General features: G+C 37.8%; 1 protein-coding gene across 1 annotated transcript; it reads right to left on the bottom strand.

Annotated features, from left to right (window-relative positions):
- Positions 1–2,706: 2,706 nt before the first annotated feature.
- Positions 2,707–12,427, bottom strand: CA1 (carbonic anhydrase 1). Its single transcript, XM_045899211.1, is given in 8 exon segments — positions 2,707–2,924; positions 4,889–5,044; positions 5,898–5,960; positions 8,091–8,186; positions 9,681–9,799; positions 11,519–11,686; positions 11,689–11,715; positions 12,391–12,427. Coding segments are annotated over 8 exon segments (783 nt in total). The 3' UTR covers positions 2,707–2,807.
- Positions 12,428–20,629: the final 8,202 nt, after the last annotated feature.

Raw genomic sequence — 20,629 nt, 5'->3', positions numbered from 1 at the left:
GAGATCTGGAGTCCCACTGTAGTTCAACTTTTTTGTTGTTGTTTAGAGCCAGAATCCTATCTGTGGTCTAAGATTGACTTTGTGATGGGGAAAGGAGCAAAGGGTTGAGTTTCTAAGTACTTTAAAACTCCATGCTAAATTTTGATTATATCTAATTATTTACATTTTCAGGGGAGGTAGAAAGAAGCTTCATTGCTTTACTTACATATTCATAGGAATCTGTGACCACAAAATGGTGAAGGACCACTACATATAGAGTAACCAGAGTTATAAGAAATAGAAATTTCCTCTTCTGAGTCATGTAAAAAAATTAAATTTAAAGAAGATGTTTATTTTCCTTTCGTTTTCCCTAATTCTGCCTTTGATGAATTTAATGTTCTTAGAGTTATTTTCTAAAACATACAGAAATGAACGATTTAGAAAATACCTTGGACTCACAAATCAGCAAAAGAATGCCATAAATGTTCAGCACTATATTTATGAAAGCAAGGGTAGGAGTGATGGGGCTGCATAAGACAGAAAATGGTAGGGAGTAGAAGCACCTTTCTACCTTTGAGCCTGTTGCTGGGCCTTTCAGCTGCCATTGTCATTCTGGATGATTGGAAGAAGGTCAGCAGCCAAACATCATGGAAAAATCACAAAATCCTTGCAGGATGTTCAAATCATTTACCTAAGTTGGCAAGGGAATAGGGCACACAGCAGGAGGGTGAGTCAAAGAAACATATGAGTTGCTTTCTCAGATGATCCAATGCCTTGTCCACATATCTTCTCTCAGCAGCTGCTTTTATCGGCTACTTCAGAGAAATGTGGAAAGCCTCCATAATGCACCTCGTGAGTTCTGCCAAATAAATGAAATTCTGGCAGAAGCAGTAGGGGAAACATGCTCCCCAGTTGGCATTCAGCTTAGGGATAAAGTTTGATGTCATCATATATCTTCTGTCACTTCTTTGCCTTCTCCATAGCAAGACTTAGAGATTTATATTTAAGTTCTTAAGTTCAAGAATCCATTTTAACCTAAAAAATACATGGGTCATTAAGTTAAGTATTTTTCAGGGCTCTATTGTGAAATTTGTTTTTTTAAATTGCTCAATTTTTTTCCAGAAAATATTTTCAAAAACTGTGTGTCCTGAGCAGATATATTTTGTAGATACCTTTCTGCAAAAAATTTTTTATACCTTTTATACCTTAAGCAGATATATGTTTCAAATTAAACTCATATCCCTCTTTTTTTGGCTCTCATGATGACTTTTGATAACTTTAGAATTAAAGTCCTTTCAATGTGACTCATGTGAAATGAGAGGATCATAGGACAGGTGTAACTGTTTCAGGCTTTCTTAATATCTGGCAAATATATAGTAATATACACAGATTACTTTTGCAAAGAAAGTATTTTCTATTTATACAATGCTTATGGGAGCAGAGCGCAAGTATTATTTGGATCTATTACATTTTAATAAATAGGATTCTTTAAATTCTGGGCTCCAGATCAAAAATTCAAACGAAGTCTTTTAGTATGGTTTTAACACAACCTTTATACAAAGGTTCCTGCTTGATCTGTCTTTTTAAACTATGTTTATGTTTATTTAGAAGTTTTGACTGATTCTGTAACATTAGACAACACTAAGACATTGGAATGGGTACAGGCTTTGGTCTCTAATATGATTTCTTATATTTAGTCATGGAGAAGGAAACTAAAGTAAATCACAAGACTACATACTAGACACAAGATTTAAATTCTGGATGTAGATATGGCTTCAGAAAGAACTGACTTCAAGTTAAGGGCACGTTTGACTAAAAGATTATATGATTTTTTATATGATTCTAAGTCCAAATGACTCCATCGTTTTTATAAACCATTCATGGGTGAATTTTCTTCAAAAATTTTGAATTACAGAGTCTCTATTCAAGCTATCTAGTTATAACAAGGGGGGGGGGGGACCATTGGCTTTGCTAATGGGAGGAGGAAAAGTGGAAGCAATAACCAGAAGCAACATCTTCCCATATAAAAGATACCATTTTTATCATAGAGAACACAAATGATAGCAATGTTGGGCCAGGATAATATTAAATACAATTGTCGGGCGCCTGGGTGGCTCAGTTGGTTAAGCGACTGCCTTCGGCTCAGGTCATGATCCTGGAGTCCTCGGATCGAGTCCCTCATCGGGCTCCCTGCTCGGCAGGGGGTCTGCTTCTCCCTCTGCCCTCTTCCTTCTCGTGCTCTCTGTCTCTCATTCTCTCTCTCTCAAATAAATAAATAAAATCTTAAAAAAAAAAAAAATAAATACAATTGTCATCTTAGCTGTATATTTGCCTTCAAGAGTAAGAAAATGAATTTCGCAATATCTCATCTCAAGCTGCTCTTAGGTTATTACATTTGAGGCAAAATAATATTTCAAATAAAGCACTTAAGATTTTTGAATGTACATGGGCCAGAAACGATTTAATATTTTTTTTAAAAAAGTACATAATAGACAAGAAAGGGATAAAGTTATTTTACTGGTTCAACTAAACTGAATAAAATGGAAACAGACACAAATCCCTAAGAAATTATTCAGTATACTTTAATCGCAATTATAAAGAATTCCACAAAATAAATTGAATTTAAGCACAGGTTTTACAAGCTTATGGATTATTATTTGAGTTAAGCATTAAGAATAAAAATCAAAACTTCGCTCTATAGATTGAATTTGCAGCTACACTGCCTTGCTAGGATTGACATAAATGTGCTTCTTAAAAATTGTTTTACTGGATTATGTCCGAAGCAGGGCAGTGTTCCTGGAGGAAGGAGAAGTTCCTTCCCGGTCCCATCAGAATGAAGCTCTCACTATTCTGCCATTCAGAGGCTGGGGTGGCCGGTTGTTGTGCTGAATGGGGACAGCTCTGTCACCTTCAACAGTCGACAGAAGGCTTCGGAACTGTGCCAGCTGGGAGGGAGGATGAAATATTTAAAGAATCAAAGGCTATTAAAGTTGCACAAAACACTTTATTTCCAGTATTGTTAATGCACTGATATTTAGAAAACTAAGTTGCTGATTGCAACAGTCTTACCAATGGGAAGGGAGGAAGTAAAAAAATCCCATCACATTTATTTGAACTAGGTATTTGGTTTAGATTATTAATGATGGGCTGGATTAGAACGCCAACCTTCTCAGAAGGTCAACTGGGCTACCTTGGGTGAGTGACATGCTGCTTGTTGCCTCAGTTTCCATACAGTAAAATTACAGTAACATTGACTATATTCACTGTGTTGTGCCTTTTATCCCTGTGACTTATTCATTCCATAACTGTACCTCCCACTCCCCTTCATCTAGCATGCCCATCCCCCCACCCCTTCCCATCTGGCAACTGTCATTTTTTTCTCAGCATTTATGTCTTATTCTACTAAAAATCTAGCCTATTTGGAGGGACTTAAGCTATGGCCGAAAGCTTATTTTGGGAAGCCACAATGTGTGATAATTTATCAGCTCTCAGAATAATCACTTTCCCACCCCAAAATATATTCCTACCTTTTACTGAAAACGCCTCCCACCTTACAAAAAAATCCTGTCATTTAATGTAGACAGATTTTTTTTTTTTTTAAAGATTTTTTATTTATTTGACAGAGAGAGATACAGCGAGAGAGGGAACACAAGCAGGGGGAGTGGGAGAGGGAGAAGCAGGCCTCCCGCGGAGCAGGGAGCCCGATGCGGGGCTCGATCCCAGGACCCTGGGATCATGACCTGAGCCGAAGGCAGACGCTTAACGACTGAGCCACCCAGGCGCCCCTGTAGACAGATTTTTAAGAGTTCCACAAACACATCATCTGGCCTATAAAACTACGGAGATGTGAAAAAAAAAATCACTGACTCCACCAAAAGTGAAAATAATGATTGCACCTGAAAAAAATTGGTGTGCCCTCAGTATTTCAATACTAAGTATAGATTTAATATGGTAAAATTTTATATGGATAATGTAGTATGAAGCAGACTCCTTAAATAGCTGATAGGAAAAATATTAAACACTATCAGCTATTTACATTGGGTTGTGAAGATTAAATGGGTTAGTACATATAAGTTCTCAGAATGGTACTCAGCATATAGCATATGCTCAGTAAGCATCTGTTACCAGTAGGCTACGTACATTGCCTGTCTTATAGATTTGTTATGAGAATTGGCTGACAAAACCTATGTAAGGCACCTAATAAAGGGAGTTGCTCAATCAATGGTAGTTATTATTATCATAATTATAAACAATAATTAAAAACATATCTTGTTGGATAGCTAATAACTAAAGCTTCAAAAAGAACAAAAAACCTTTGTCAACTCTCAGGGTATCTCAGTTGCGAACCATACTTCCCCAAAGTCTTAGTAGAACTTCAGTGACAATCTTTTCTTTGTTTCTGAAATTTTAGGAAGACACTTAACACGGTTGGATTTTTCCTTAATAAAGTGGAAAAGATAGCAAGAGTTCAGAATTTCATAGTTTTTTTACTATATAAAGTAAAAAGCAGTATTATAATAAACATTTCTTTTTGATTATTCAATAGACCTATGTCAGAAATGAATCTTTTTCAGTAGGAATGGAAAACAAACTCCTTAAAAATCTATTTGAGGGCGCCTGGGTGGCTCAGTTGGTTAAGCCACTGCCTTCGGCTCAGGTCATGATCCCGGAGTCCCTGGATCGAGTCCCGCATCGGGCTCCCTGCTCGGCAGGGAGCCTGCTTCTCCCTCTGACCCTCCCCCCTCTCATGTGCTCTCTCTCTCTCTCATTCTCTCTGTCTCAAATAAATAAATAAAATCTTTAAAAAAAATCTATTTGAAATCATAACGTCCCCCATTAATACTATGAATTGACATGATATTACTGCTTTGCACTCCCAATTCCCACTCTTTCATCTTTGATACTCTACCTGTTCTGGGCTGATACTGATGGGGTCCTTACAGATGATCCAGGTTACACTCTCATAAAGGGGAGGATGAGTCAGAGAGCCAGAGTAGGTCCAGTAATCCAGGGATGAAGGAAGGAGAGTAGATGGGTCAAAATTTGTGAATGGGGCTCGTTTGTTCTGTAATATATCATTATACCATGATTTAAAATACTGATGTCATATACATATATGACATCTATGTTATATTATCTTGGCATATATATTGTCTTGATATTTTAGCTGAGAATTTAATTAACTTTTCTACTATATAGTATACACTGGTGTGTTTGTAGATAAAGACAATAAAGGTAATAGAAGACTGAAAATTTGCTACCCTCACATTTTGGCCAAATAATTTTCTTCCTTCCTCATTTGGTGGAATATAAGCAAAGGTTAAACAATTTTTAAATAATCTATCCTCTCTAAAAGATATTTCACTTCCAGAATAAAACCTTTATTGTTTCTTTAGGAATGAGGCCAGATACTGTTCCAGTGGCAAAACTATTATTGACATGCTTATTAGTTACGTTTTAGCCTTCTTTTATTTACTCACGTTCTTTTTGGATTGTTTATGAGTGGCATATTAATGGTATCTCAAAATAAGACCCTTAACTCCTGCATTTTTGTACTACTAAAGAAACAGAGGTAATTTTCTTTATGAAATGGAAAAAAAATCACATTTTAGTTGGATATACATTTTAAAGAAAATTTGAATGGCTATGGAACCTGTTCTTCTCTAGGCTAGTTCTTCTCATGCTGCTGAAGTAGGAAAAAAAAAAAAACTGAGAAAAAGAAAAGAACAAAACAAAACAAATACCTGAGTCAGAGACTTTCTCAGAAGCAAGCAATATCTAAATACTACCTTGATTTTCAGATTGGTAGCTTTTGCTCTAGCCTTCCTACTCCCCGCTTCAAATACATAATTAAATGATTTCAGTAGTTCTGTGGACTCTTGTTCTCTGACTGAAACCAATGTCTTAAGGCTACTGACCTTGGTTTTAACTGCCTTTAGGGCATCAAGTACTTTCTGCAGTCTTGGGTTGGCCTGATCAATCTGGAGATTAAAAACAATAAAACGTGAGTTAGAAATTGTTATAAAGTCAAACTATGTTTAGCTATTTTTTTTTCAATTAAAAACAGTAAACTGAAGAAAGGTAAGGTATTTTCTCTCTGCTTTAGGAGAGGGAATTTTGGTGGGCATTTGTCCTGGTGGGCGCTTGTCCTCTATAAATTGTTCCTAATGGGTAACCACTGTCAACCTAAAAACAAGAAACCAGCTCAAGAGGCAAAGCGTTTATTTGAGATCAAAGAATTGCAATTCGGGGTACACAGATTGGGGTAGAAACCCAAACACCATTCTAATTACAGGACATAGACTCAGGGTTTTTATAGAAGAAAAGGAAGATTACATAAGTGGTTTTTGAGAAGAGTTCATTGGTGCTGACAAGCAGGAAGGGATTCCTACTTTACTGATGGGTCAGGTGAAGTGGTCACTATGCAGAAGTTCACTTTTATCAGATCTCTCAAATATGATACTCTTGTTCTTGCTGACTTCTCGGAATGTTGGTGGTTTGGCCCAGTTCAAAGGTTCCAAAAGCAGGGTGTGCAAGGCAGTTCCCCCAAAATGGCTACTATGGCTCCATTTTAAAATGGTTCTGTGTGTGTCCTTTTTCTCAGCACAGAGAAAGTGGCAAACAAAAAGCTCGGCTTTAATTTAATATGGGCAAGGTGCTCAAGGACATACAAGTCAAAATCCAAGAACGTAGCAAACTTGTGACATAAAATACAGCCTTTTACTTTTGGCCTGTTTTATTAGTTATAATTGGTACAGTGTATGGTGTGTTGTAAGTTTTCAATAAAGGTTAACTAGAATTACTATAATTCCAAAAGTTAGGGACCTGAGTGTGATATTTATAATAAGAAACATGTTTATGACACAGAGCTCCTGGAAGCCTTGGACTTTCCTAAGTGAAGATGACGACAAGGGTGTCTTTTGTTATGTTAATTAGGGGACTTTTGGACTGAATCTAAGAATGAGGGTTGGTTGCCTGGAGAACCAACCATGTGGTTAGAGGGTTGGAACTTTCAGTTCTACCTTCAGACCTCTGGGGACAGGAGAGGAGACAGGGGCTAGAGCTTGAATCAATGGCCAATGGCCGATGATTTAATCAATCATGCGTAAATAATGAAGTCTCCATAAAAACCCAAAAGGACTGGGTATAGAGAGTTTCCAGATTGGTGGATTCAGGGAGATACAGGGAAAACAGCGTGTCTCCACAGGGCAAGGAAGTTCTTTGCCTTTGCCCATACCTTGCCCTATGTGTCTTTTCCATCTGTCTAGCCCTGAGTTATATCCTTGTATAATTAACTGGTAAGTAGAATGTTTCTCTGGGTTCTGTGAGCTGTGCTAGCAAATTAATCAAACCTCTTCAAACCCAAGGAAGAGGTCAGGGGAACCTCTGATTTAGAGTTAGTCAGGGAGAAGCCTAGCTAACAACCTGGGCTTGAGACTGACATCTGAAGTAGGGTGGGGAATTGTAATCTTGCAAGTCTGAACCCTTAGCCTGTGGAACCTGATGCTCTCTCTGCATAAACAGTGTCAGAATTGAGGTGAATTCCTGGACACCCTGCTTGTGTTTAAGAGTTGCTTGTTAGAAGTGGCGGGGGGCGGGTCACTGCACATTGGAATTTTGTGGGTAGAACCCAAAAGACGCAAGTATACCCAATTTAATAATAACTTCCCTATAGAACTTTTCAGGGACACTCATAGAGGATTTAAGCAACATCTGCCATTATAAACATTAACTGAACTTTTTTCATGGAACAACAATCTTCTTAATATGTTTCCCTGATGATACATTAAATTGATAAATTCCTGAACCTATGAAGTAGGAAGTTTAGAGGAAAAGCAATTTGGAAGATCTGGAAAATAGAAATTCCCTCCCCCTCCAACACCTTCCCATTCTATCCCTACCTGAAACTTAATTCTCTCTTAAAAAGGGAAAAGCCTAGAGAAATCAGCAGCAAAGTACTAGGGAACTGTTTGCTCGCCTGTAGCCATTAATAGAATGGAAAATTTTCAAAAAGAAAGACTCAAATATCTTTTTGCCTTATTTTATACTATTTTGCTGTTTGATTGGTAAGAAGTAGTGTTAGCCCAGCTCTGTAACTCTCTGTAACTCACCTTCATCAAAACACCGATAATTGCCAAACCATCAGCCTGTGGGACAGCTTCAGCAAAGCTGGAGTACTTCGCAGAATTCCAGTGAACCAGGTGAAGCTGAAAATGATAATGTGGTCAATTAGTTATTTATACCATTGTGAAGACAAAAAGCTATACGTTAACTTGTTAATATTAGAAGATGTATCTTGGCTTAGGTAACATTTATATGAACCTTTATCCAGTGGATAAGAAAGACTATGTTCTCACTCTTAAGAAGGATTATGTACATTGGGTAGAGCAGGCCATTTGCAATTTCCACGGAACCAGTGAGTAAAATTTCTTTTCCCAAAATATCACAACTATTTAATATTACTCCTTTTTAAAAATTGCTTTGGTATGAAAAGATCAGGAATTCCAACTAACTAGTTTTCAACAAAACTGAAATAACTTCTGTCAGGTGAGGTCCTTTTTAGTAACTTTATAGGAAGGGGTTCCTGGACAGTCTAGGAGTCTTGGCCAAGAACACATTTTCTCAAGCACGTCTAGGCATCTGTCAAATCACTATGTCTAGCCTAATCTCCCTATGGAACTCTAGATCTGAATATCCAATATGTATGTAAGTCATGTTAATATCTTCTTGATATCCCCACATGGATGTCTGTGAAAGTTTACTTAATCTCTTTTGCTTGCTCTCTCTCACTTTTCCTTCTCTCTCTTCCTCCTCCCTTCGCCCCAGCTCCTGCTCTCCCCCCAATCCTCCCTCCTGTCCTCAATTGCATGTTGAATTTTGTGGCTAAGTGCCTCTCATCTCTAGCCTGGATTGTATTTATTTTTCTTAAATCAGATGAGGAGATCACTGACTTAGATTTCTTAGATGCAACAAGATCTGCCTCTAAAAAGATAGTATTAATTTAGGCTCCCAGCCCATTTGACTTTAGTCTACTTTCAATTTTTTGAGGGAGAAATGGGAAGAAACATTTAATGGGTTTCTGTAGTATTAAAAGTTATTAGCCAAGCTTTACAATGTAACATAAAGCTGATTATATTTGTGTAAAATTCCTAAATCTTCTATTAAAATAAAAAATGCACATACCCTGTAACCTAGCAGTCCCTCTTATAAAAACATCTGCCCCACTTATGTGCTTTCACTAGTGCATAAGGTGTATGTACAGATGTACTTGTTGAAGAACATTTTGGTAAAAGTAAAAAACCAATGGAACAAAAAGCAAAGGACATTGTAATTGTCCATCAGTGGGGGCCAGTTAAATAAATTCTGATATATTCATACATTGAAATAAAATTAAAAGAATGAGAATTAAAAGAATGAGGTAGAATTGATGTTAAGGTAACAGTTTTTGAGCCGTTTTGAAGACAAAGATGATTCTTGGGCTCAAGAGCTCAACCCCAAGTTGCCTTTTTCACATGAAAAATTTCCTTCTATTATCCCACTTGGTATGTATGTGTTTGATTTTAATGGGGCCTGGGAGTTCCTTATAGGGATGAGAATGCTCATTCCTTTGGAGCCATTATAAGGGTGACTTATGTAATAAAGCAGCTGCTTCTGAAAATAATTCTCAGTGTAGTTATCTCTCGCTTACTGAGTTACATTACCTCTGCAGAATATTTGACTCCGTCCACTGTGTGTACAGAACCATAGTCATTTGTGCTGCCCCAGTGAAAATGGAACTGATAGAGCCTATAGCTTTCAGAAAGAGGACCACCTTTCAGCACTAGAAGAAAAAAGGAACTATTATTAGTTTCATGATCGTAAGCTCCTGCTTATCTTTGCATTTAACATAAGCCAACACTAAATTGGATTAAGTAGAACTGAAAACAAACTCTAGTGCCAAAGTTTTTTTCTTGTTGGATTTCCGCCCCCACATCCATGATGATGGTATTCATTGTATGGTGTGTCTCTGACCACTGCACTGAGTGATATACAGTTCTTAGCACATGACCTGTAATTTTATCCTTTTCTTTTTTTAAGTGGACTCCATGTCCACTGTGGAGCCCAACATGGGGCTTGAACTCACAACCCTGAGATCAAGACCTGAGCCGAAATCAAGAGTCAAATGCTTAACCGACTGTGCCACCCAGGAGCCCCTAATTTTACCTTTTTCTGCTGCCAAGGAAGTATATCGGAAGGTGAGTGAATTCTAGTTTTATAGGGCTTTCCTTGAATCTGCTTTAATGTGCAAGTTTATTCATTCATTCTTTCAACAAAGACTATATAGACAGTATGCATTAAGATCTTCAGTAATTTATTTTGAGTAACAAATTACACATCACATACTTTGTAACTAGTCAAGACACAATGAGTATCTTGACACCTTTGTTGAGAATGCCTGTCCAGGGACCAAGAGAAAGTGTCAGGGGGGCAATAGGGTCACTTTAAAAATTTTAACATTGAACGACTATGTCATTTCCAAGAGTCTATGTAATCATATGATTAACTAAACACACATAATACCAGATCTAATCTAGTATTAACAATGGACATAGCCCCAAAGTGCCGAAAATTTAGGCTCAGAACCTTGTAGCAAAGTGCCAAAACAAGTTTTGCCTTTTGTCAGTAGAGCTATCTTATGAAATTGTCATTTAATAAATTATTTAAGAAACATTTATGAAAATCTTACCATGTAGCAGGAAATGTGGCTAAGTTCTGGGGTATGAAGAATTCAGTCACTACAGTCTAGTAGGGGAAGGGGAGATAGATAAGTATACTTATGCACAGAAAAAATCTTCCAAGATTTATGTAAGACTCATTTTCTTACTGGTACCCAAGTACTTTACAATGATAGAGTCATTTTTCTGGACACAAAAAATGTATTCTTCACTCCATTTCTCTTTCCCACTGTGTTCCTCCATCCTCATTCCAATTAGAAAATATTTGCCTTTTCAGTTTCTATATTCACTATGATGGCTCATTAGACCTTCTTGGAAAAAATACTGTTTATTCAGAGAGTGTGAAGTGAGTATACAGATATTAGAGGGACGCCTGGGTGGCTCAGTTGGTTAAACGTCTGCCCTCGGCTCAGGTCATGATCCCAGAGTCCTGGGACTGAGTCCTGCATGGGGCTCCTTGATCAGCAGGGAGTCTGCTTCTCCCTCTGCCTGCCGCTCCCCCTGCTTGTGCTCTCTCTCTCTGGTAAATAAATAAATTAATTAAATATTTTTAAAAAAAGATATTAGAGACCAGAAGAGATAGGATGGCGTCATAGATGAGAAGGGTTGAAAAAAGACGGAGCTGGGGGTTCCAAAAATTATCTTTACCACATGGGGGCTTTCTAGAAGTCCAAGATGCTTCACCAGATTGCAGCAAATTTATACACGTGCACTATACATGTGCACAAAAGACTGAGGATGGCATTTGTGTCTCTTAAAGTCCTATTGTTTAAATTTTCCTAGTAGAGTCAAAGAAAATAAATCCAAAGGGTCTTTTGGCTCACCTGATCGGTTATCATTGTCCTCATAGTTTACATGGAAAGAATGCCCCACGTTGATAATTTCTTTGGCTGTGGCTGGATCATAGGAGACACTGACAGGTTTAAGAGAACTGTCATGTTTCATTTCACTGGTTTTAATATCAATGGGAGATTGCTTATTTCCATTTGCAATGGGTACAGCTTGCCCCATTGTTCAGGACCTACCAAGGCAAACACATGCATACAATCAAAACTTCATCAAATGTTTGACTCCCAGTTTTAGGAGTATAACCATCTCTTTGCTTACTAAACTATGATTTAGTTAGGTATTTTAAATGGTATTCTGTTTAACTTAATGAAAATTCAGCATTTGAGAATGCACCTTTTCTATACTATCCTATAAAATAATATATTTGTCAACACAACTATATTTTCTATTAGTACTAGATTTCTTATATATAACATATATATGTTATATACAAATATATATGTACATATATACATATGTTATATACTACAGATATATATATATTAGTACCCTCTCTATATATTATATACTTCATATATATATCTACATATATATTTTAGTACTCTCTCTCTCTCTATATATATAGAAACCCACATATATATATATAGAGAGAGAGAGAGAGAGAGAGAGATTAAGAAAGAGGAAGAGACAGAGAACACATTTTGTAGACAACTGTATCCCAAAGGACAAGTGCTAAGAGTACATGCAAAGTTATTATGATTATTCAAGTCAGGCAATTCAAACCATTAACCTATGACTGTATAGGTACTCTATTTTGTTTCATTTATTTTTTAAATGCTCAATACCCCTTTTATTGGAAAAGGCAATGAGCTATTATTTTGGTCTACATGAGCAAAAGAACTCTTACCGTTTTTGTCATCATATCCCCAGTTGGAACTTGCCATGATCTTCTACTTAGTTTTCTTTTCTACAAAGATAATACCTGGAATAACTGACTGCAAGCCAGCATGCAGTAAACAACAGAAACCGCCACTTGTGGGTTTTTATAGGAACTTCTCTGCCTTTAATAGGCCACTATTTCATCATCTCTGCCTATCAGGATGTATAGATAAGTTAAAAAAAAAAAAGCTGTTGTAAAAAAAGCCCACAAAGGTCAGTTCAGTTCCAATTGTTTTATTTTCTTATATTGTAAGAGAGAAATATCAAAATTGTAGGTTTTATAAAGCCAAGCCCTGTTTCTCTCATGTTAGTAGATGATATGGCTGAATATTATCGTATATAAGTCTTTGGGTTTCCTGAATTTAAAATGGATTTGTGCACTTGATATTTCCAATGTTACCCTTGCTGGAACTTAAGCAATACTACCAACAGTATTTTAGTAAAGAGAATAATTCGTACGTTTACAGGATGATTGTAACTAGTATCATGATGTTAATTTAAAATCAGATAAACTAATTCTTTGTAACGTATGTTATCCATAAGTACATTCCATAGACACACAGAATGAGAATAAAGTCCTTCATTTTAGAGCAATATTGGAATTCATAAGTGGAGACAGTTTTATTAATATTGAAATTGAATAGAGCCCAATATTTATTTTACACATCAAGTTCAGCTCTACTGGAATAGAAACCTTTCTTTTGTATACTTCTTCATGACTTTTAAAGCAATTTCACGACCACCACACACACAAAAATCCTATCGAGTAAGAATTATCATTTTGTAGTTGAGAGATATTGAGGGACTTCTCCACAACTAGTAAGAAGTCAAGAAGCCGAGACTTCATCAGGACCTTGTCCAGTTGCTTTCTTCACTATACCCACCGTGCGAGCTATGAGCTGGGTGATCCCCTAATTCTCCTCTTACACCTACAATTCTCTTAAGCCCAATTTAAGCCTGAACCAAGGTGAGAATTGCCACCTGGTGAGTGATGAGAAGATCTATTGGGCTTTCCACGTAAGCAAAGAAAACCAACCAGGATGTGTCTGACTCTGGCTAGGTCCACATATCCAAGGCTCTAAACATGCTCAAAGAAAATGCAAGCAGAAAAATGTGCTTCCATACTACTGCTTTTTCATACCACGGTAGTCATCGTCTCCTTCCACGTTCTACAGTAGTCTGGGGTGCCTGGGCTCTCTGAAGGACGAGGAAGATTAGGTGCAATTTTTAGCAAGGCTGACTAGAGACACAATGTTTGTTCCTTTTTGGCTAATAATGGCCAACTGCCCCAGATACAGAGTGGACTATGGCTCATGAACTTTGTGGGGAGAGGTCCAAGTTTCCATTCTACGCTCTGGTAGGCAGAAGGAACTATTACTTAAAGGGAACTTTTTTTAAGGTACCATTTATTGACGGCCCAGTATGTCTCAAATGCTGTGCTGAAAACTTTACATGTATTAATTCATTTAATTCCCACAATAACCAAATTAGGCATTGAAATCTGTATTCTGCATAAGAAGAAGGCTTTATACAGGTGAAGACACCTCCTAGGGTTACAAAGCTTGTAACTGGCTGCTTATATCCCATAAGCCTAGAGTTTAAATCTAGACCTAACTCCAGAGCTTATCCTCTTTCTTTACCGTCCACTGTCAATAAATGCCCAATGACCTTCACTTGATTCTATTTTCTGGAGGATTGGATTAGTTGATCTGTTCTGGTCTGGCTCAAGATGACCATTAGCCAGACTTGATTGTTGGGCTTACTTTATTCCAGGCTTAGAGTCTCAGTTTAGCCAAAAGCTCATGGAGTAGAAGGTACACTTTGCTTCGCACTTGCTTCCTAATATTTGCTATTTTGCTAAAGATAACTAAAAACAGAACTACTATATTGATGAACATATTTGAAAAACATATTTGAAAAAGATGACCTCTTTCATTATATGTTTATGTGATGATTCATCACAAGAATATTTTAACATTCATATGGGATGGTAATTCATTTAAAGTTTTTGGCACAAAATTACTTTGAGCCCTAACTATTATGACCTTTTATTTCAATACATACCTGGGTGTGTTTTTGTACAAGCAGAAAACTATATAGAGAAAGGATGTAAAATTTAATGAATACCTATGGTTTGAGTCCTAACACCCCACCCATTTACTTTTATCCCTCTTTTTCTGCCTACAAACTTTGCCTGTTTCAGCTTAATATCCCTACTCAATCCAAGATGTCTCATTTTGCACTCACTTCACTTTCACCTACAGCCTCCCTCTCCCATGTCCTGTTCCAGGGCTGTGATCTTTGGACTGCTTTTGCATACCAAGGAATTCAATCTACTCAATCTCTGCTCTTCTAAACTAACACTTTATTTCCTAAGGCCATCAAATATTGATGAAGACTATTTGTTTTTCCTGATAAAATATTCCAAATGAGTCTAAACATACTTGAGAATGAATAAGAAGCAACAAGGCTGATGGAAAAAATCTATTTTTTAAAAAAGTAATGCAGGGTGCCTGGGTGGCTCAGTTGGTTTAGCGACTGCCTTCAGCTCAGGTCATGATCCTGGAGTCCCGGGATCGAGTCCCGCATCAGGCTCCCTGCTCAGTGGGGAGTCTGCTTCTCCCTCTGATCCTCTTCCCTCTCATGCTCTCTGTCTCTCATTCTTTCTCTCTCAAATAAATAAATAAAATTAAAAAAAAAAAAAGAAAATCCTTTAAAAAAAATAAAAAAAAAAATAAAAAAGTAATGCAAAAGTACATAAATAATTTTGGTAGAGAATTGCTTAACTAATAACATTAAGAAATACCAAGTTATATGTCAATTATATCTTAATAAAGCTGAGAAAAATAAAGATAAAAAAGATTTTAGCACTTTAGAGATTATTAAATGTTGAAAGTATGATGCACAGAAGGTTTAACTTTAATAATTATATTGGTTCAGTTCGAAAATTTGGTAAAAATGTACTAATGGGCCGAGGGGGAGAAAAGAAAGGTTTCCTTTGTTACCTTATGTAATGGAATCAGAGGCCAGATATTACAGAAAAAAATGTAAAGATGAAATGTTGATTATCTTAAGGAGATAGCCATTACCCTAAGGGGATCCACCCTTAAACTCTATGCCACAGTTTTGTCTCTTGACCTTCATAATAAATGAAATTCATGCAACAAACAAACAGAAATATCAAGAATGCTGGGAGATTGACTATTACTGGAAGAAGTGTTTCCCTGCGCACTCATGCTAGGGGGTGGTAGGCTGGCTAGAAAAGGCTACTGTTTATAGAGCAATTTTCTTCTGTCAAGTCTTTAAAATAATGACCTCTTTCAATCCTCACAGGGGTTAAGTAAGTCTCACCTCACTCTTTTTTTTTTTTTAAAGATTTTATTTATTTATGAGAGAAAGAGAGAGAGAGAGAACGAGAAGTGGAAGGGGCAAGGGGAGAGGGACAAGCAGAGAGCCCTGCAGGGCCCGATCCCATGAGGGGCTCTATCCCAGGATCCTGAGATCATGACCTGAGCTGAAAGCAGATGCTTAACCCACTGAGCCACCCAGGGGCCCTCCGCCCCCACCTCACTCTTAAAGAGAAATAACTGAGGCTCACAAAATTCAAGAAGAACCAGGATTTTAACCCCTTTCTGGTTACCTTGAGCGCCTGTGTGTGCTTCCTCTTCTCTATACCATCATGCTTTTTTTTTTTTTTAAAGATTTTATTTATTTATTTGAGACAAAGAGAATGAGAGACAGAGAGCATGAGAGGGAGGAGGGTCAGAGGGAGAAACAGACTCCCCGCCGAGCTGGGAGCCCGATGCGGGACTCGATCCAGGGACTCCAGGATCATGACCTGAGCCGAAGGCAGTCGCTTAACCAACTGAGCCACCCAGGCGCCCTATACCATCATGCTTTTAAGAGGCTGTCTATAAAACATTTGCTTTAAAGTCAGCTAATATTTATTACAATTATTTATTGAGTAACATGAATTAACTTTGCTGAAGATTTTTCAGTGCCCTGAAATGTTTTCCAAAAAAGCGACATTTCCTCAGTGTTTTGCAAAATTTAGAAACCATAATTAGCTGATTTTACACTACATTTAAAAGTCTTAGCATTTCTTATTTGAACTTTTCCCTTCTAGTTTCTTAAATGAACATTTTTCTCTGATTGCTCCTTTAACATTTTTTTTATTCTTATGTTAATCCCCATACATTACATCATTAGTTCTAGATGAAGTGTTCCATGATTCATTGTTTGTGCATAACACCCAGTGCTCCATGCAGAATGTGCCCTCCTCAATACCCACCACCAGGCTAACCCATCCTCCCACCCCCCTCCCCTCTAGAACCCTGTTTGTTTTTCAGAGTCCATCGTCTCTCATGGTTCGTCTACCCCTCTGATTTCCCCAGCTTCATTCTTCCCCTCCCGCTACCTTCTTCTTCTTCTTTTTTTTTTTCTTAACATATATTGCATTATTTGTTTCAGAGGTACAGATCTGAGATTCAACAGTCTTGCACAATTCACAGCGCTTACCAGAGCACATACCCTCCCCAGTGTCTATCACCCAGTCACCCCATCCTTCCCACCCCACCCCCCACTCCAACAACCCTCAGTTTGTTTCCTACAATTAAGAATTCCTCATATCAGTGAGGTCATATGATACATGTCTTTCTCTGATTGACTTATTTCATTCAGCATAACACCCTCCAGTTCCATCCACGTCGTTGCAAATGGCAAGATCTCATTCCTTTTGATGGCTGCATAATATTCCATTGTATATATATACCACCTCTTCTTTATCCATTCATTTGTCGATGGACATCTTGGCTCTTTCCACAGTTTGGCTATTGTGGACATTGCTGCTATAAACATCGGGGTGCACGTACCCCTTCGGATCCTTACATTTGTAACTTTGGGGTAAATACCCAGTAGTGCAATTGCTGGATCATATGGTAGCTCTATTTTCAACTTTTTGAGGAACCTCCATACTGTTTTCCAGAGTGGTTGCACCAGCTTGCATTCCCACCAACAGTGTAAGAGGGTTCCCCTTCTCCACATCCCCGCCAACATCTGTTGTTTCCTGACTTAATTTTAGCCATTCTAACTGGTGTGAGGTGGTATCTCATTGAGGTTTTGATTTGGATTTCCCTGATGCTGAGTGATGTTGAGCACTTTTTCGTGTGTCTTTTGGCCATTTGGATGTCTTCTTTGGAAAATGTCTGTTCATGTCTTCTGCCCATTTCTTGATTGGATTAGTTGTTCTTTGGGTGTTGAGTTTGATGAGTTCTTTATAGATTTTGGATACTAGCCCTTTATCTGATATGTCATTTGCAAATATCTTCTCCCATTCTGTCGGTTGTCTTTTGGTTTTGTTGACTGTTTCTTTTGCTGTGCAAAAGCTTTTTATCTTGATGAAGTCCCAATAGTTCATTTTTGCCCTTGCTTCCCTGGCCTTTGGCGATGTTTCTAGGAAGAAGTTGCTGCGGCTGAGGTCAAAGAGGTTGCTGCCTGTGTTCTCCTTTAGGATGTTGATGGACTCCTGTCTCACATTTAGGTCTTTCACCATTTAGAGTCTATTTTTGTGTGTGGTGTCAGGAAATGGTCCAGTTTCATTCTTCTGCATGTGGCTGTCCAATTTTCCCAACACCATTTGTTGAAGAGACTGTCTTTCTTCCATTGGACATTCTTTCCTGCTTTGTCAAAGATTGGTTGACCATAGAGTTGAGGGTCCATTTCTGGGCTCTCTATTCTGTTCCATTGATCTATGTGTCTGTTTCTGTGCCAGTACCATACTGTCTTGATGATGACAGCTTTGTAATAGAGCTGGAAGTCCAGAATTGTGATGCAGCCAGCTTTGCTTTTCTTTTTCAACATTCCTCTGGCTATGCGGGGTCTTTTCTGGTTCCATACAAATTTTAGGATTATTTGTTCCATTTCTTTGAAAAAAGTGGATGGTATTTTGATGGGGATTGCATTGAAAGTGTACATTGCTCTAGGTAGCATTGGCATCTTCACAATATTTGTTCTTCCAATCCATGAGCATGGAACGTTTTTCCATTTCTTTGTGTTTTCCTCAATTTCTTTCATGAGAATTTATAGTTTTCTGAGTACAGATCCTTTGCCTCTTTGGTTAGATTTATTCCTAGGCATCTTATGGTTTTGGGTGCAATGGTAAATGGGATCGACTCCTTAATTTCTCTTTCTTCTGTCTTGTTGTTGGTGTATAGGAATGCCACTGATTTCTGTGCATTGATTTTTTTTTAAAGATTTTATTTATTTATTTGAGAGAGAGAATGAGAGAGAGCACATGAGAAGGGGGGAAGGTCAGAGGGAGAAGCAGACTCCCTGCCGAGCAGGGAGCCCGATGCGGGACTCGATCCCGGGACTCCAGGATCATGACCTGAGCCGAAGGCAGTCGCTTAACCAACTGAGCCACCCAGGCGCCCTGTGCATTGATTTTATATCCTCCCACTTTATTGAATTCCTGTATGAGTTCTAGCAGTTTTGGGGTGGAGTCTTTTGGGTTTTCCACATAAAGTATCATATCATCTGCAAAGAGTGAGAGTTTGACTTCTTCTTTGCCAATTTGAATGCCTTTTATTTCTTTTTGTTGTCTGATTGCTGTGGCTAGGACTTCTAATACTATGTTGAGTAGCAGTGGTGATAGTGGACATCCCTGCTGCATTCCTGACCTTAGCGGGAAAGCTCTCAGTTTTTCCCCATTGAGAATGATATTCACTGTAGGTTTTTCATAGATGGCTTTTATGATATTGAGGTATGTACCTTATATCCTTATACTCTGAAAAGTTTTGATCAAGAAAGGATGCTGTACTTTGTCAAATGCTTTTTCTGCATCTATTGAGAGGATCATATGATTCTTGTTCTTTCTTTTGTTAATGTATTGTATCACATTGAATGATTTGTGGATGTTGAACCAACCTTGCAGCCCAGGGATAAATCCCACTTGGTCGTGGTGAATAATCCTTTTAATGAACTGTTGGATCCTATTGGCTAGTATTTTGGTGAGAATTTTTGCATCCATGTTCATCAAGGATATTGGTTTGTAATTCTCCTTTTTGATGGGGTCTTTGTCTGGTTTGGGGATCAAGGTAATTGTGGCCTCATAAAACGAGTTTGGAGGTTTTCCTTCCATTTCTATTTTTTGGAACAGTTTCATAAGAATAGGTGTTAATTCTTCTTTAAATGTTTGGTAGAATTCCCCTGGGAAGCCATCTGTCCCTGGGCTTCTGTTTGTTGGGAGATCTTTGATGACTGCTTCAATTTCCTTAGTGGTTATAGGTCTGTTCAGGTTTTCTATTTCTTCCTGGTTCAGTTTTGGTAGTTTATACATCTCTAGGAATACATCCATTTCTTCCAGATTATCTAATTAGCTGCCATAGAGTTGCTCATAATATGTTCTTATAATTGTTTGTATTTCTTTTTTTTTTTTTAAGATTTTATTTATTTATTTGAGACAGAGAGAATGAGAGGGAGGAGGGTCAGAGGGAGAAGCAGACTCCCTGCCGAGCAGGGAGCCCGATGCGGGACTCGATCCCGGGACTCCAGGATCATGACCTGAGCCGAACGCAGTCGCTTAACCAACTGAGCCACCCAGGCGCCCAATTGTTTGTATTTCTTTGGTGTTGGTTGTGATCTCTCCTCTTTCATTCATGATTTTGTTGATTTGGGTCATTTCTCTTTTCTCTTTGATAAGTCTGGCCAGGTGTTTATCAATCTTGTTAATTCTTTCAAAGAATCAGCTCCTTGTATCGTTGATCTGTTCTACTATTCTTTTGGTTTCTATTTCATTGATTTCTGCTCTGATCTTTATTATTTCTCTTCTCCTGCTGGGTTTAGGTTTTATTTGCTGTTCTTTCTCCAGCTCCTTCAGGTGTAGGGTTAGGTTGTATATTTGAGGCCTTTCTTATTTCTTGAGAAAGGCTTGTATTGCTATATACTTTCCTCTTAGGACTGCCTTTGCTGCATCCCAAAGAATTTGAACTGTTGTGTTTTCATTTTCATTTGTTTCCATGGATTTTTAAAAATTCTTCTTTAATTTCCTGGTTGACCCATTCATTCTTTAGTAGGATGTTCTTTAAGCTCGATGTATTTGAGTTCTTTCCAAATTTCCTCTTGTGATTGAGTTCCCATTTCAAAGCACTGTGGTCTGAAAATATACAGGGAATGATCCCAATCTTTTGGTACTGGTTGAGACCTGATTT

Source organism: Mirounga angustirostris, unplaced genomic scaffold, assembly GCF_029215605.1.
Source record: "Mirounga angustirostris isolate CCGP_5_RB_7025 unplaced genomic scaffold, mMirAng1.0.hap1 SCAF_4, whole genome shotgun sequence".
Classification (NCBI taxonomy): domain Eukaryota; kingdom Metazoa; phylum Chordata; class Mammalia; order Carnivora; family Phocidae; genus Mirounga; species Mirounga angustirostris.
This window is presented reverse-complemented; position numbering and strand designations above follow the sequence as displayed.